This window comes from Pleurodeles waltl, chromosome 1_2, assembly GCF_031143425.1.
Source record: "Pleurodeles waltl isolate 20211129_DDA chromosome 1_2, aPleWal1.hap1.20221129, whole genome shotgun sequence".
In the NCBI taxonomy this organism is placed as follows: domain Eukaryota; kingdom Metazoa; phylum Chordata; class Amphibia; order Caudata; family Salamandridae; genus Pleurodeles; species Pleurodeles waltl.
The window spans coordinates 974,147,310-974,161,470 of NC_090437.1; the positions used below are offsets into that span (position 1 = coordinate 974,147,310).

A 14,161-nucleotide genomic window follows, 5' to 3' on the forward strand; every position below is an offset into this window, starting at 1 on the left:
AGAGGGCATGAAAAAGCTGAAATTGGATCATAAATTCAAAACTGTTCCGATCCGCAACATACATTTGGCACAGGGCACCCAAAATCTTTAAAATGTCCCTGGTATGATGGGCCCCCTCAAGGAGGAGGGACAGGATACCAGCATCCATGACACAACACAGGAGTCAATGGACAGTTGATGTGTCCAGTTCTGCAACAGGACATTTATGTAACAAAATATGGTGTCCCAATCTGGCAACTAACAAGCTTGTAACCGTATGATACTATTATTTGTGTAAATGCTGCCTCAGCCAAATAACAGAAGGCCATGTGATACAAAATTCTTACTAAAATAATTTCTACAAGTAACCATAGAAGTCAACAAGTACAAATACCATCCTCTTCAGTGGATTCCTTAAATCCGGAATATTGCTAATGTGGAGAATCGTTGGACATAACGTTTATAATTAAAATACTTTTATAGGAGTGGCACATCATTTTTCAAAAACCTCAAAAACACTCCTTGAAAAAACGGGATAACCAAAGATACAACCACATTTGCCATGAAACTTAAATCCTCTCTAGGAAGTCAAATTACCGCCAAAAGAGGCCCAAATTAAAAGGCAAACAATTCGACCCTAGAAATAATCCATATAAGGTAGATTGTAAAGTGAGATACTATGGACTGCTAACCTGGAGGTTCTTGCAGTCAGATTGCCTCACAAATCAGTCTTTTTTTTAATAGAATGAGTGAGCTGGGGGAGTTTACTGTAGCCCTTCTCGGAAGCGCAATTATGGGAGTGTGTACCAAGGATGAATTAGGCTGTTGAATATCCTGCAGCATAGGAAGGGTTTAGCTTAGCTGACTTTCTAAATAATTACATGGTGAAACTCAAAACTTTATGTATAGAACCCCCATGTTAAATAGCTATGTTTGTGTTTTTTGACAGTGCCATGTTGCCGTTACCTTCACAGGTTAGAAGAGCTGTGTGGGTTTACTGAAAATCTTAAGTGGGCAATATGTATAATTTAAATCAGCACTTCAGTCGGTACCATGGAATGAAAAGGCTGTCATCGCTCATTGACTGAGGTTTTCGGGGTTAGGTTTGTGTCCTTTAGGTAACCTACTGATAAGTACCAAAGGCAGGTGTTTCTGTATAGCCTTATTCTAGAACCTTATGAACTACTGAAAGACAAAATCTGAACCCACACAGTCAGCAGCAGGTCAAGGACGTCTTGGTTTAAATGTCAAATTCCTAGGTTCTTTACATTTGCCTATTCTAGTTCATCGAGAGGCACCATAGGGGGATCTTTCAAGGTCAAATACTGCCAAACCAATGTGGTGTTTAGGATTCAAGAACTACCTTAGTTGCTCTCCAGGTAAGCATTGTGACCATAAGTTTTTGTTGCCTGCTCTGTACAAGTGAAGAAAAGTGATCATTTAAAAAAGGGCAAGTAATAACATCCCTCTTTCTTTGTTTCCCACAGAATGCTCTTCACACTGTTACATGCCACGAGAAGGTGGTGAACATCAGCAAAGACCACACAGAGTCCCTGGGAATGATCGTCGCAGGTGGAGTGTCCCACAGAGAATGGGATTTACCTATTTATGTGATCAGCGTTGAGCCTGATGGAGTCATAAGCAGAGACGGGAGAATAAAAACAGGTACAGCCAATGGGTCTTGAAAGGGGTGATCCAAATATGAAAATCAGAGTAACCGTGCAGTTTAGAAGTCACGATTGTGTCTACAAATACAGGGACAGACTAAGGAAAGCTTAAATGCTGATGACCTGGGTTGATCTCTTCGCATTTATGAGAATAAATAGCTACAGATATGAGAGCTGTTCCTGGCAATGTAGAAATAAATAACATTGGAAGGTACAGGACTGATTAAACTCCAATTATAAAAGCAGATTAATTTACAGGCAGAATTCATGCACTGGCTCTTTTGGTGATGTTATTGACAGCAATGTGGTTCATAGACTTACATTTATCCTTAAAACATTGTCACAGTTAATAGTACTGCAACTACTAAACGTAGCAACAGAAAGGCTCTGATTAGCTTTCAAAGATGAGATTGTTCTGTAGGCATAGACATTCAATTACATCTCATGAAATTCAGATCTTAGTCCAAAGTATAAAATATGCTGTTCATCAGATAAAAATAAATGAGTCACAATGGTCAAATTGAAATATTTACAGATGTTGTGCATTCCATGCTGTTGTGCACCACTGTGGATGTGCTTATAGCAATGTTAGGAATTCTTATAGAGGTCTGCTCAGGTCAGTGGTGGCTTCCTGTTCACAAATTCACTCTAACAGGATTGAAAAGTAGCAGTGTCCTCAGTGGTGTAAAGTGAACTGATGCCTTCTCAAATCTACTGAGTGACCTCTGACATTTCACGTTGGATGCCTACCTGACTGATATATCAAGGCTCCCCTGCACTAAAGGGACCCCAGGAATCCCCTCTATGTATATCAACATTACTACATCAATTGTGGTACAGTGGATTGTTCTTTTTTTCCCTTCCCTGGCTTACTGCGTCAAATGGACAGTCAAAGCTTGTATGCCAAAATATCAAGTAAAGAAATATTGTACTACAAGAATACTGTCACAATATGACAACCAAAATATCGTGAAGGTAAGTATATAACATAGTTACTATTCTTAAGTCCACATCTACGTACCTTGAAGATAAACAGATAGTTAGGTGGAGTTAAGTAAAGTAAACTATACTTACCTATATATATTCACATTGTCGATATTTTGCTCGTGGACATTTTTGATAGCATGATATTCTGTCACCTTACATCAATCAAAAACAGTATAATGGGGTTTCCTCACAATCCTGAGTGAAGGAGTCACTGCCGATTGACCCAGAAAAGATAGACCAAGTACTAGTAGCGCATTTACCATGGCTGACAATTCCTGACAGATGGAGTTTCATTTCATTTCCAAGTGAACAAAGGCCTTGAGTAGGTTGTGAGTCAAGTGACGACAGCCTCAAGCCCAAGCATCGGTAGTGAGAGTCAGTTAGTGCACAATTCATATCCGCCTTGCCACTACTGGACTTCTGCAGAAATAGAATGGGAAAAACAAATGAGATGGTTGAATTCTAGAGAATTCGTGAAGTGGTCCTGCATGTATTTGACCAGAGGTACTACGTGAGGCTAAGTTGCTATCAAGAAACACACAGCATGTCCACCATATTTTCCTCATCCGCTTCAAACAATGCTCTGATGAGCTCTAGATGTTGAAAGGAGACTACATCTGCTTCTGCAATATGAAAAAACAATTCACACCCAAGGTTTATCACCCTAAAAATCTCGCGAGGCATCACCAGAGATAGGATCTTTCAGAGAGTGCATCTTGAACTGTGATTATTGGTAATGGTGGTTCTTTTACTCAGGTACAAGAAGTGTAAGTGATTTCTTGATAATTTAAACACCTACTATAGTAGCAAACATAATCCCAGAGTCTACCGTTTCACTCATACATAGATAATTTCTCTTTTCTGTTAAGTTCCTGGGTCCCAGTCAATAGTGCTTACATATCCTAAGGTGTCCTGGAAAAAGCAGTCATTAGAATCCCAAAAAACAACAAACTATTTCTAATCCCCATTATGTAATCCAGCTGCATTACATTTAAGATCCATTGATTCATAACAGATTTGTTCCAGTCAGTGAATATATTTTCGGTCTGGAACCTGACAGGCCATCCCCCTCATCGAAGACTGAGAATCCATGATAGGAAGGATGATTCATTTTAGGATCCTAACAATACCAAGTTTTTGGGGAATACATCTCTCTGGCCCCTAGGAATTAATCTCTTTCCACTGATCTTGGTCTGCAGAATGATAAACCAGAAGCCTGCTGGTAACTTTACGGCTCATGACACAAGGCCTCGGTCCCAGAACTTTGTTTAAAAAGAATGGCAATACTGTTTTCCGCTGCTTGTTTTACTGAGGGCTGAATGTTAGGGACAAGGGGGGCATGGTTCCAGCATTCTAAAGCCAGAGATTGAGTCTCTGTGCTATTGTCTTCACTGTAGCCAGTGCTACTGCACAAAAGTTCCAAAATCAGCGGAACTTACTTGTTCATAATTTCCAGGACAGACCAATGATCTGAGCAATCATCAAATGTTGTCCGCATATAATAAGAATATACAGGTAAAGCCTGTACCTCATATGTGGTATGTCTCAGTCTGAAATTGATCCATGCAATTTTACCTTTTTCCATTCAGTCAACTCAAATTGCTTGTCAATGGGAAACACAAGCATTGCTTCTTTTGAAACCACAGAAGAAAATCCACCCAAACTAGGCAAGAGTGAGGTGATCATAATTGTCTCCGGAAAGTCTTGTCAAAGCCCTCTCATACATGCTGTTTTGACCAGTGTCTCAGAAGACGCCTTTCTCGGTTTCCTTCCAGTCTCAATGAAGAATTTCCATAATTGACTGGCGTATTGGTAGGCCTGCCACAGCAGCTCGCATGCAGCGCTGGTAAATGTCCCTCACTGACACAGGAAGGGTCGTACATGCACCATGTGCTGCTACATAACTAACTTCTGTGTGCATTCTCTTGGTATGTTTTGCACATTTGTAGCTCATCACTACCCTCATTCTTGTCCCTGTTCATTCAAGTGTCAATGCTTGTGCCCTAACCCCACTGGCACATGTTTTGAAGTTACAGCATTCACAGTGTTCTCAATCAGGACTTTGCTTTCTTCAAGAGACCATATCTCGAGGAATGCAACGAAGAAGCAGACTCCAAAGGGGGGAAGCAACCTCCCTCTTATAATACTTTGTGTGCTTTCTTTTGTACTTCAGGACTTGTGGTTTGGCTGTACCTTATGCTCCATTTATAGGAGGCTGTCTCAAGAACATCCACAGAATGGTTCCTGGTTTTGTATGGAATAAAGAAGTAGCTGTGTCCAGGGCCCATCGTTCTAAATTAGCAAGGACTGGGATGGGAAAAAGATAGGACATTGTAATAGTGAGAAACATAAGAAGGAATAAAAACTAGCAAAAGGGTATGGTTGGATATTTATATGTTATTAGTAAGGCATCGTTTATGACTTTGTTAGTTCTGAAAACGCTGTTTCCAGAAGTATAGAAATAGATTTGAGACAGTTCAAAGATTGGCTACAAAAGATTGGTGCATGTTTATGGAACCACACACTTTTATAGGGAGAGGCGCAATAATGTTAACACATGTACAAAGAAATACAGTGAATGGAGAGATGTTCAAGTGCTTAAATGAAAACGACACACAAAAAGAATAAAATACAATACAATAGAGTTTGTAAAGTGCACAGATGCTTCAGAGGAAACGTTCCAGTGCTAGCAGCAAAGTTCCAAAAAGGACCTAGAGCCTAACAAAAATCCGAAAACACAGAGCCTAAGCGTTAAAAAGAAATGTCTTCAAGTTTTTATTAAAACAATTTATTCAGAGAGGGTGAAACCCAGAGCAATCGGAAGGGAATTCCAAAGTTTGACAGAAAGAAACCCAAAGGATCTTCCACTCTTCTAACTTTGTGAACCCTAAGAATTTGCAGTAGTTGTAAAACACTGGATCTCCAAGATCTGCACTGGCAATAAACTTTAAGCCTTCTTCTCAGGTACAAAGGGCCTTTCTGTTCATAGGCTTTATAGGCAAAAATGAATGCCTTGAATTTAATTTGGCTAGCAGTGGGCAGCCAATGCAGTTGATGCAAGTAGGCAGAAACTGATAGACACGCTGACACCTTCAGGATAAGACTGGCTGACGCACTTTGAATAATCTGCAGACGGTGCAACAAGTGAGATGACAGGTCTAGATATAAGCTGTTCACATAGTCTAATGTTTGCAAATAGCCAAAGAGTGAAAAATGGTCTTACGGGTGACCTCAGGTACTAGATGGAGCATCCTCCTGAGTGATATCAGAGTAGCAAAGCAGCTTTCAGATACAGCTTTAACCTGCAGTTCAAAAGACAAGTTAGAGTCACATTTTAAAGCCTAAATTTCTCACAATTGCAGATGGTACGGGGGGAGGATACCAAGCTCGGAAGGCCACTAATTATGAAAGTCTGCATAATGGCTGGTGCCAAAGAAGAGGATTTCTGTTTTATCGGAATTCCATTCAAGGCAATTGTTATCCATCCACTCGCATGCAGATCTCGGACAAAGCTTAAAAGAATTCAAAGCTTCCACATCATTACACTGAAAGGACAGAAGCAGCTGATTATCATCAGCATAGGAAATCACCCGCAAGCCGGCTTCCACAAAGTGTGCAAGAGCAGCCATGTCAACATTACAAATGGTAGGGCTCAAGGCAGAGCCTTGAGGCACCCCACAATCAAGTGCTTTAGCAGCTGAAGTAAAAGGGGAAAGAAGTACCCTTTGGGCCCTGCCTTCAAATTAAGTTTTAAGCCAGGTTCATGCCTGGCATTGTTCTCCAACACACCTCAGCCTTTTTAGAAGAATAGAGAGACTGTATCGAACACTGATGATAAATCCAATAGGACTACCAGAGCTGCAGCATTCTGATCAAGATTTTCCTTTATGAGCTGTGAAACCTCAAAGAGGGCGGACTCTGCGCTGTACTCTGCATGGAAACCAGATTGAGTATTGTGTAGAAAGTGATTTAACACTAAAAAATTGGAGATTTGTCTGTTTACCAGCTTCTCTAGCATTTGTGCTGGTGCAAGTAAGAGAGAAATAGGTCTGAAGTTACTGAGGATCTTAGGGTCAGCAAAGGGTTTCTTTAGCAAGGGCAGCAAGAGGGCCTGCTGTCAGATCCTCAGAACTACAGCAGACTCCATGTAGGAATTCATCAGCTTGTTCAGTAAGTATTAACAAGCTGAGTGGCCAAATTGAGAATGTCAGGAGGCGAACCAGATTTGCAGTTGGCCAGTATAAAGGATGAATCCTCCAAGGAGATAGGTTCAAACTTGGACAATAGGGGCCAGAAGAAAAACTCTCATCCAGGGTAGATAGCAGCACCCCCCTGAGTAGGAAACTAATTGTAAATTGTTTTGATTTTATTAGAAAAGAAGTCAGAGTGCTCTTCACATACGTTTAGCAGAAGGAATAAGATGGTTTTGAATTGCAATGGGGGGCAAGGAGGAGTTAATAATCTTAAGGAGTTCCTGCAATTTGTTTGAGGCAGAAACAATTGAGGAGATGAACTCCTTATGTGCCTTGCTGGAAGGCCTACGAATGTTCATGTGAGCTCTTTTAAACCCAGCTTTTGCCTCCCTATCAATTGGTTTCCTCCATATATGCTCGGGATATTTACATTGCGACCTTTCCTCTTTTAAAGCAGCTGAGAACCAAGGAGGTGACAGTCTTGTTCTCTTCTGCAAAACAGTTTTTACCAAGGCCATTAGACCTAGGGCTGAGAAAAAAACAATTATTCACCTTTTCTAGATCGGAGTAAACCGGGCCCAAAGGGTTGATCGGGATCATTGGAGAGCTTCAGATAGCAGAGGTTCTGAGTTTTGACGTCAAGGTCTTGAAACTTTCTGAAATTACATCTGATGCTTCTTAGGAAGGTTGGTGACAATCTTAAACGGTATCAGGAAATGGCAGGACCAAATTAGCTTGAGGGCTGGGCTGATATGAACATTCAGGGAGTGAGAGAAATTGAGATACAAAGTGTGTCTGGCCTTATGAGTTGGGCCAAACACATGTTATTCAACATCAAATCCTTCTAAAGTAGTCGAAAACTGTTTGGTCACTGAGCAGCTTAAATCACCTATGTGTAGATTAAAATCTCCCAACATTAAGAAATTCAAGCAAAGTATATAAAATTGACCTACCTGGTCCACAGGTACGCCAAGGGACTCATTGGAACAATTAAGTGGTCTGTAAATCAGGACCCCTAAATCCGTAAAAGAGGAATCCAGAGTAATAGAAATAAAAAAAGGCGTTCTATGATCCCAATATTCAATAGTTTAGGTATTGTACACAGAAAATTATCCTGGTATACAACAGCCACACCGCCACCCTTTTTATCAGTCCTATTAATAGACAGAATTAGGAACCAAGGTAGGATGGCTAAAGCAATATTGGGTGCGGAGGAATCCATAAGCCATGAAGCAAACATTTTCCACAAAAAGTTATTCTTCAAACTAGAAATGACTCTAAGGGCCATATTTATGACCTGGTTTGTGTCGCTGTTGCACCACACAATGTGACACAAACTTTAAGTAAGGTTTATGAAGCCATGCAAGGCCATCCTGCACAGCCATGCTTGGCTTCATAAATCTTGAATAATGTAGTGCAGCGCAAATCATTGTGTTGCTCTACTCTGCGCCAGGGAGGCATTTCCATGGGTGTTGCATGGGTGTTCCCACAGATTTTGGATTTTGATGCGTTCCCAGATTTATAAGAAGTTGTAAACCTGGGATTGTGCCAAAAAGATGTCTCCCCAGCAGAGGCCTAACAAGAAGAAATAGGTTTATTTCTCATTGTTGTTTCACTTTCTCTGTGTGCTGCATACTGCAGCACACATAGAAAGAGGGAAAAGCCTCTTAGGATTTTAGTATTGTTTTTGTGCAGGAAGGTGTCTCTTCCTGCTCAAAAACAATCCTGCATGCAGCACAGGCACCCTTGCACCATGGCACAAGGGTGCCTGCATTGGTGGTAGGCTGCCTAAAGGGGAAAGGACAAGACTGTGCGATATTCCTGCCCTTTCTCTGTGACACAGGCCAGAGCTGCAAGATGAATTGCAGTACTGCACTGCACCACAAAGCCCATAAATAGGGACCTAGGAGTACACTGTGGCTTGGAAGTAGCTCTAGAAAATATGATCAATTTGGCAGCTGTCCAAATGGCTGCAAGCTTCTGCCCTTTTTTGAGTCTGTAAATTTCAAACAATAATACTTTCTTTAACTGGGTCTGGTGACACAGTTGACAAATACATATAATGTCGGGATCTTTGTTTTACCCTAGGGCAAAGATCAAACACTGAGGGGTCCTTCCTTTTCGAGAGTGTTAAAATGAGTAACAATTGATTTGGATACCATTAAATATCTGTGATTTCAAAGCACTGTGATACCCTTCTCTGTCAAAGATTCGACTGCAAATACTACAACTATGTTATGTTAAAGAAGACCACTGGGTACAACTGAGGAGCTTAACAATGTGTTAAATATATGATTACTCTCTGTTTCTATGTAAAAAAGAAGTAGGTTGGCCATTGCCCTGTGATGCCCTTCCTCAGGCCATCTTTCTGAGTGGGGCGCATAGTACACATAGTGCTTAGTTTGAGCTGGTGGGGCCACTGGCACTCTTTCTCGGGGACCAGCGCTTATTTTCCTCATCAGACTCTGCCACAGAGCAAGAGAGGGAAAAGATGTAGAAAGAGAAAGAAAGAAGGTGGCAGAGACAGAAGAAACCCGCAAGCGAGAGATAAATGGGCAGGGAGAATCTAGTGGTGAATTAAAAAGACTTGAGATGATATTGGGTATCCTTGCCATTCAGTAGCATATGCATCAAGCCTCTGAGCAAAACTTTGGGCCCGGCACTTATTGTTTTGCAAATTAATCTCTGATTGCACAGACATACATTTCACACCTGGTAAAGACAAATACTGCATGGTGCAGCATTTACTGAGTAATTAATTTGTGCCCATTATGGTTTATGAATCTTGGAATGGTGAATAATGTGAGAACAGTGCATGACATTTACCATTATGATGCTTGACAAATTACAATTTGAGCTATTTGGTCGCATGATTTGCACAAGAATTCACCTGTCAAAAACTGGATGTGGAAAAACAGCTCCAGTGTATGCAATCTGTGATTGAGTTGTAATCCAAGCTCGGGATTGAGGAATTTGTTTACATTGGAAGGGAGGTCCAGTGTTTTACACTCAAATATATGCAAATGGGATACACTGTCATGATGTTCAAAGACGTCCTTACGTTGCTAATTGACTGTGGGTTTTCCAGGTGACATCTTGCTGAGTGTCAATGGCGTGGAGCTGACTGGTGTAAGCCGCGGGGAGGCTGTCGCCTTGCTGAAAAATACCTCCTCCTCCGTGGTGCTCAAGGCTCTGGAGACAAAAGAAGAGGACGTCCAGGATGATGTCGACAGTGATATATTTTTCCACGACACCAATCAGAACAGCCCAGACAGCAGCGAATGGTCACCGGCCTGGGTCATGTGGCTGAAGTTGCCACGGTAAGGTCACGCTTGACATTCCAAAGGAGAGCGAGAGGAAGGACTTGTGTTTCTTGGCCTGAGCTCTCTGTTTTGCTGATTCATTGGTCTGTCCTATCTTAATTAAAACCAGACTTCAGCAGATAGCTTTACACTGGATTTTCCATTCTCGACCCCCCTCTTTAATTGTGTATATATTTAAACTATTAAGTTCATGTCTTGTTTCAAAAGATTACAAAAGATCTCGAGTTGCATCGTTAAGAAACAGTGATTGGCAGTCAGTGTACAAGGGAAGTCTTTATTGGACATGGAACTCTTTTGACTCGGACCCTGCAGGATCACACTGTGCTCTGTAACAGGACTCCTGCAGCTCCCAAACTGTACGAAAATGAGTTAGTTGAATACAGCCGAGGCCACTTGCACAGCTGATAAGATGTGGATAGATTGAGGCAGGTTTCTGGGAATAGTCTTTTTTTTGTCTCCAGCCGCAAAAGTCAATTTGGCATACACACGTCGCAGCTGCGTTGTATGTTATTTTTAATGAAAGCAATAAAGGAAGCATAGCTCCCCAGTGCAGAACAAATGGTCAAAGCTGCACTGCAAGGCTCAGAGATTCAGCCCGCAAGCCCTTGAAAGGCGAGCTCTGTGATGCAGTGCAGGACCTGAAACATGTTACTAACTGGGGTATGTTACATCGGCAAGCAGAAACAGTACCTGAAATGCAAACCTCCACCTTTTAAGACTAACCCCAGTGTTCTCTTAGCAAATCCCAGGGCCCTACAGCCAGGGAAGGTTACCAGTAGGCCCTATTCCGATAGCACGCTAACACCAGACAGCCCAGACATTTTTCAACACCATCTTCTCTCAAAGAAACACTCTTCTCTCGTAATGATTTTACTCCCCATACATGTAACCAAATTGCTTCACACAACTTGTACAATGCACTTTATGTCAAGCTGCTATATATACATTAAACTCAAGCAGTGCTAAAATAAGAATGGTCCAATCCAATAGAACTGGCTTGCAACTGGAAGCACATTGATGATATAATTCATACAGTCACTCATCCATCCATGCACTCAGTTATTCATCGTTCATGCATCCAGTCTCTCATCCTCACACTTGTGCAGCTATTCATAAACCCATTGACTCATTACTGCATTCATTCACTTGTCAATCCACAACACAACACACAAACTCACCAGTCCATTAAGAGGCAACTTGAGACAGACCATTGTTTTGCTGCTAGACTATAAAGGCTGGGAGAAAGTGTCTGGTTGTGTGTGACTGCTACTCTGAGTATGGGAGAGCTGTTGGCAGAGCAAAACTGCTAACGTGAGGGATGTAAGAATGCTTGTGTGTGTTTTATTTATTTATTTATTTACCTATCAGAAGGGCTTTACAGTTCTTGTGGTTTCATTGAGAGCATGGCCGAAGTACTTATTTAACAATGGTCGAGTCTTACTCTTGAAACAACATTGCAACAATCGTTCTTGAGAGGAGTATTTTTTCCTCCACTATTGAACTCTGATGGTCTGCTTTACCTGGTGAGGCAGCCCGAAGATTGTGGGTACTGCTGACCCACGCTGTCCATTAATTTCCTTTAGCAAAACCTTGCCCAGTGACCAAGGAGGCTGCTCTGACCAACACCTTGCACTGATCACTGCCCCTCAAACCATGTGTATAACAAGGTATATTGTCACCAAGCACCAGTTTCTCCACTAAAAACGTCTCCGGCACTCCCTTCATATCCCTTACTGTTTAAAGACACTCACATGAACAGCTCTACAGAACTTTCCCACAGTTTCTCTACCTGGCTAAGTATGGTCTTGGTGGATTCCATGTTTACAGTGATCCTAGTGTGACCGGATCTTTTTATCTGTGTCACAGGAGGGGTGTCCTACTGACCCACTCATGCAAAGTTCTGCCGCTACATGTAAACCTGAATCCCTGCACTGATGTCCCCAGCATATGAGTGAGTGAGTGAGTGAGTGAGTGAGTGAGTGAGTGAGTGAGTGAGAGAGAGAGAGAGAGAGAGAGAGAGAGAGAGAGAGAGAGAGAGAGAGAGAGAGAGTGTGTCTGTGTGTCTGTGTGTCTCTGAATGAACTGGATGAATGAGGACTGTGGGTTCCATTTTGGGAGCTCCTGGCCTGCTCGTGCGTACAAAATGGCTATGAGGTTACTCTCCTAGACACTGGAAGTGCTTTACTGACATTCCTGACACTGGCGAGAGGAGAACTAGGCACTGAAGTGAGCAAAGAGGAAGCACAATACCAGGAATAAGGTCCTTTTGCTGCAGAGAGCTGTTGATTAACCCACCATTTGGTGGATGGTTGGAGTGAAGTGTCAGCCTGCATTTCCTGTTGTCAGAGTGTGATGGGCCCTTTAAAAAGGGGGCACCATTTTGTCTCTCTTCCTGATCACTATCAAATGTGGCTCTGATAGGCAGAAGCAGAATGCTCACACCTCTTTATGTGTCTGTTGTGGGTGTTCCGTTCTGGAGACAACCCTGCTGTGAGAAGCATCATTGAAACCAGGGTACTACAACTTTTTGTGTAATAAAAGCCACTTATGATCAATAAAAATCATATTGAGCTACTAGTATTAGTTTTTTAATGGTGACCACATCAGACAGTTACATTAGTGGCCACTGTATGCAAAATTCCCAGCAGTAATCACCTCACTGCATCAGGCAAAGTTGCCAGCAGTAATTAAAAGCAAAAGGCTTTGTCATTATATAATGTCTCTACTTGGGTAATACATAAAACCAAGGTAATAATATAAGTGAAAAGTCTCCCTATCGCCCCATGATTTGTATCTCAAACATCAGCTTTAAATAGATTTTGGAAATTCACCTGTCTTTCTCCAATCATCAGCTTATGAGTTCCTGAAAAATACATACTTTTAATTTTGGTAAACCAATATTAATTCAGCCAAGCAAAAGCTTTTAAGTTAGTAGGCTGGGCTGCTGACAGGAGAACTACTGACAGGTAGCTTGTGAGCTACTTGTTGAAGAAGCCTGCTCTAGACAAAGGCCGAGTCAGAAAACAGCCTGGGAATTAGACATGAAAGAAGGACCGATCAAAACCGGTTCAATTGTGCAGACTGAGAATACACAGCTCCCCTCAACTGTACCAATATAAGAGTGGGAGCTGTTGACCCACTTTTTTTATTCCATGTGTAAGTTCCCTTTGACCAAGGATGAGGTGCTCCACAGATTACTTATAGGACTGCTGAACAACTGCTGACAGCCAGCTCCCCATAGGCGAGGATATATCACCTCGAGTCTGATCTGAAGGAAGAGCTGTTCCTTGTCCTGTAATGCCTAGCAGATCCTGCCTAGGAGGAGGGAGTTAGCCCTGCAGGCCGAGTAGACAATTTGCATGGGGAGAAGCAGTTGACCGTAGTGCTTTAGGTCCGTCTGACCGAGACTCTGAAGCATGACTGGTGTGCTCCATGCTGAGAGCCAGCCACCAGTCACCATCACTGTAGCAGAAGGTTTATGGCGTTGCTGAAGTGTGCATAAGTGGACAGCCTAGCCAACCTTCTTGTTACAGCCACTCACTTACCCTATGAGTGTCTGTGCAGTTTGTGCCACTGATGAGGAAACCTATTTAAGACCATGGCACTTGCTCCAAGTATGCCCCACCTGACTTGTTATTGTAGTTCTTCCTGTGACTCTTGCCAAGTGTGTGACTGAGAAGTGAGCTGCTGCCTCGAGGTACTTGCCTCTGTGTGCTAGATCGGACCCAACCGCCGATGCTGGATTTTAATCACAGTTTATTACTAAATACACTGATACCAACCCTAAAGTACCCTTACCCACCCCTAAACCCTAAAAACTCCCTTACCACCCAGTACTCTTACCCACCCATAACACTAACATATCCTTACCACCCAATATCCTTACCTACCCTAAACCCTAAAAATACCCTTACTACCCAATACCCCTAACCACCTAATAACCTTAAATACACCTTTACCACCCGATACCTTTACCCAACCTAAATAAATACCCTTACCACCCAATGCCCTT

The 14,161-nt window shown here is 42.1% G+C and overlaps 1 protein-coding gene across 5 annotated transcripts in view; it reads left to right on the forward strand.

The window, feature by feature from the left end:
- The window catches only part of LNX1 (ligand of numb-protein X 1), a 234,843-nt gene that overhangs the window by 204,562 nt on the left and 16,120 nt on the right, over positions 1–14,161 (forward strand). For all 5 annotated transcript variants that reach the window (XM_069201231.1, XM_069201247.1, XM_069201238.1 and 2 more), the window contains 2 exons: positions 1,467–1,644; positions 9,915–10,146. In XM_069201231.1, coding sequence (XP_069057332.1) covers positions 1,467–1,644; positions 9,915–10,146 — 410 coding nt within the window. The remainder of the gene's footprint in view (positions 1–1,466; positions 1,645–9,914; positions 10,147–14,161) is intronic.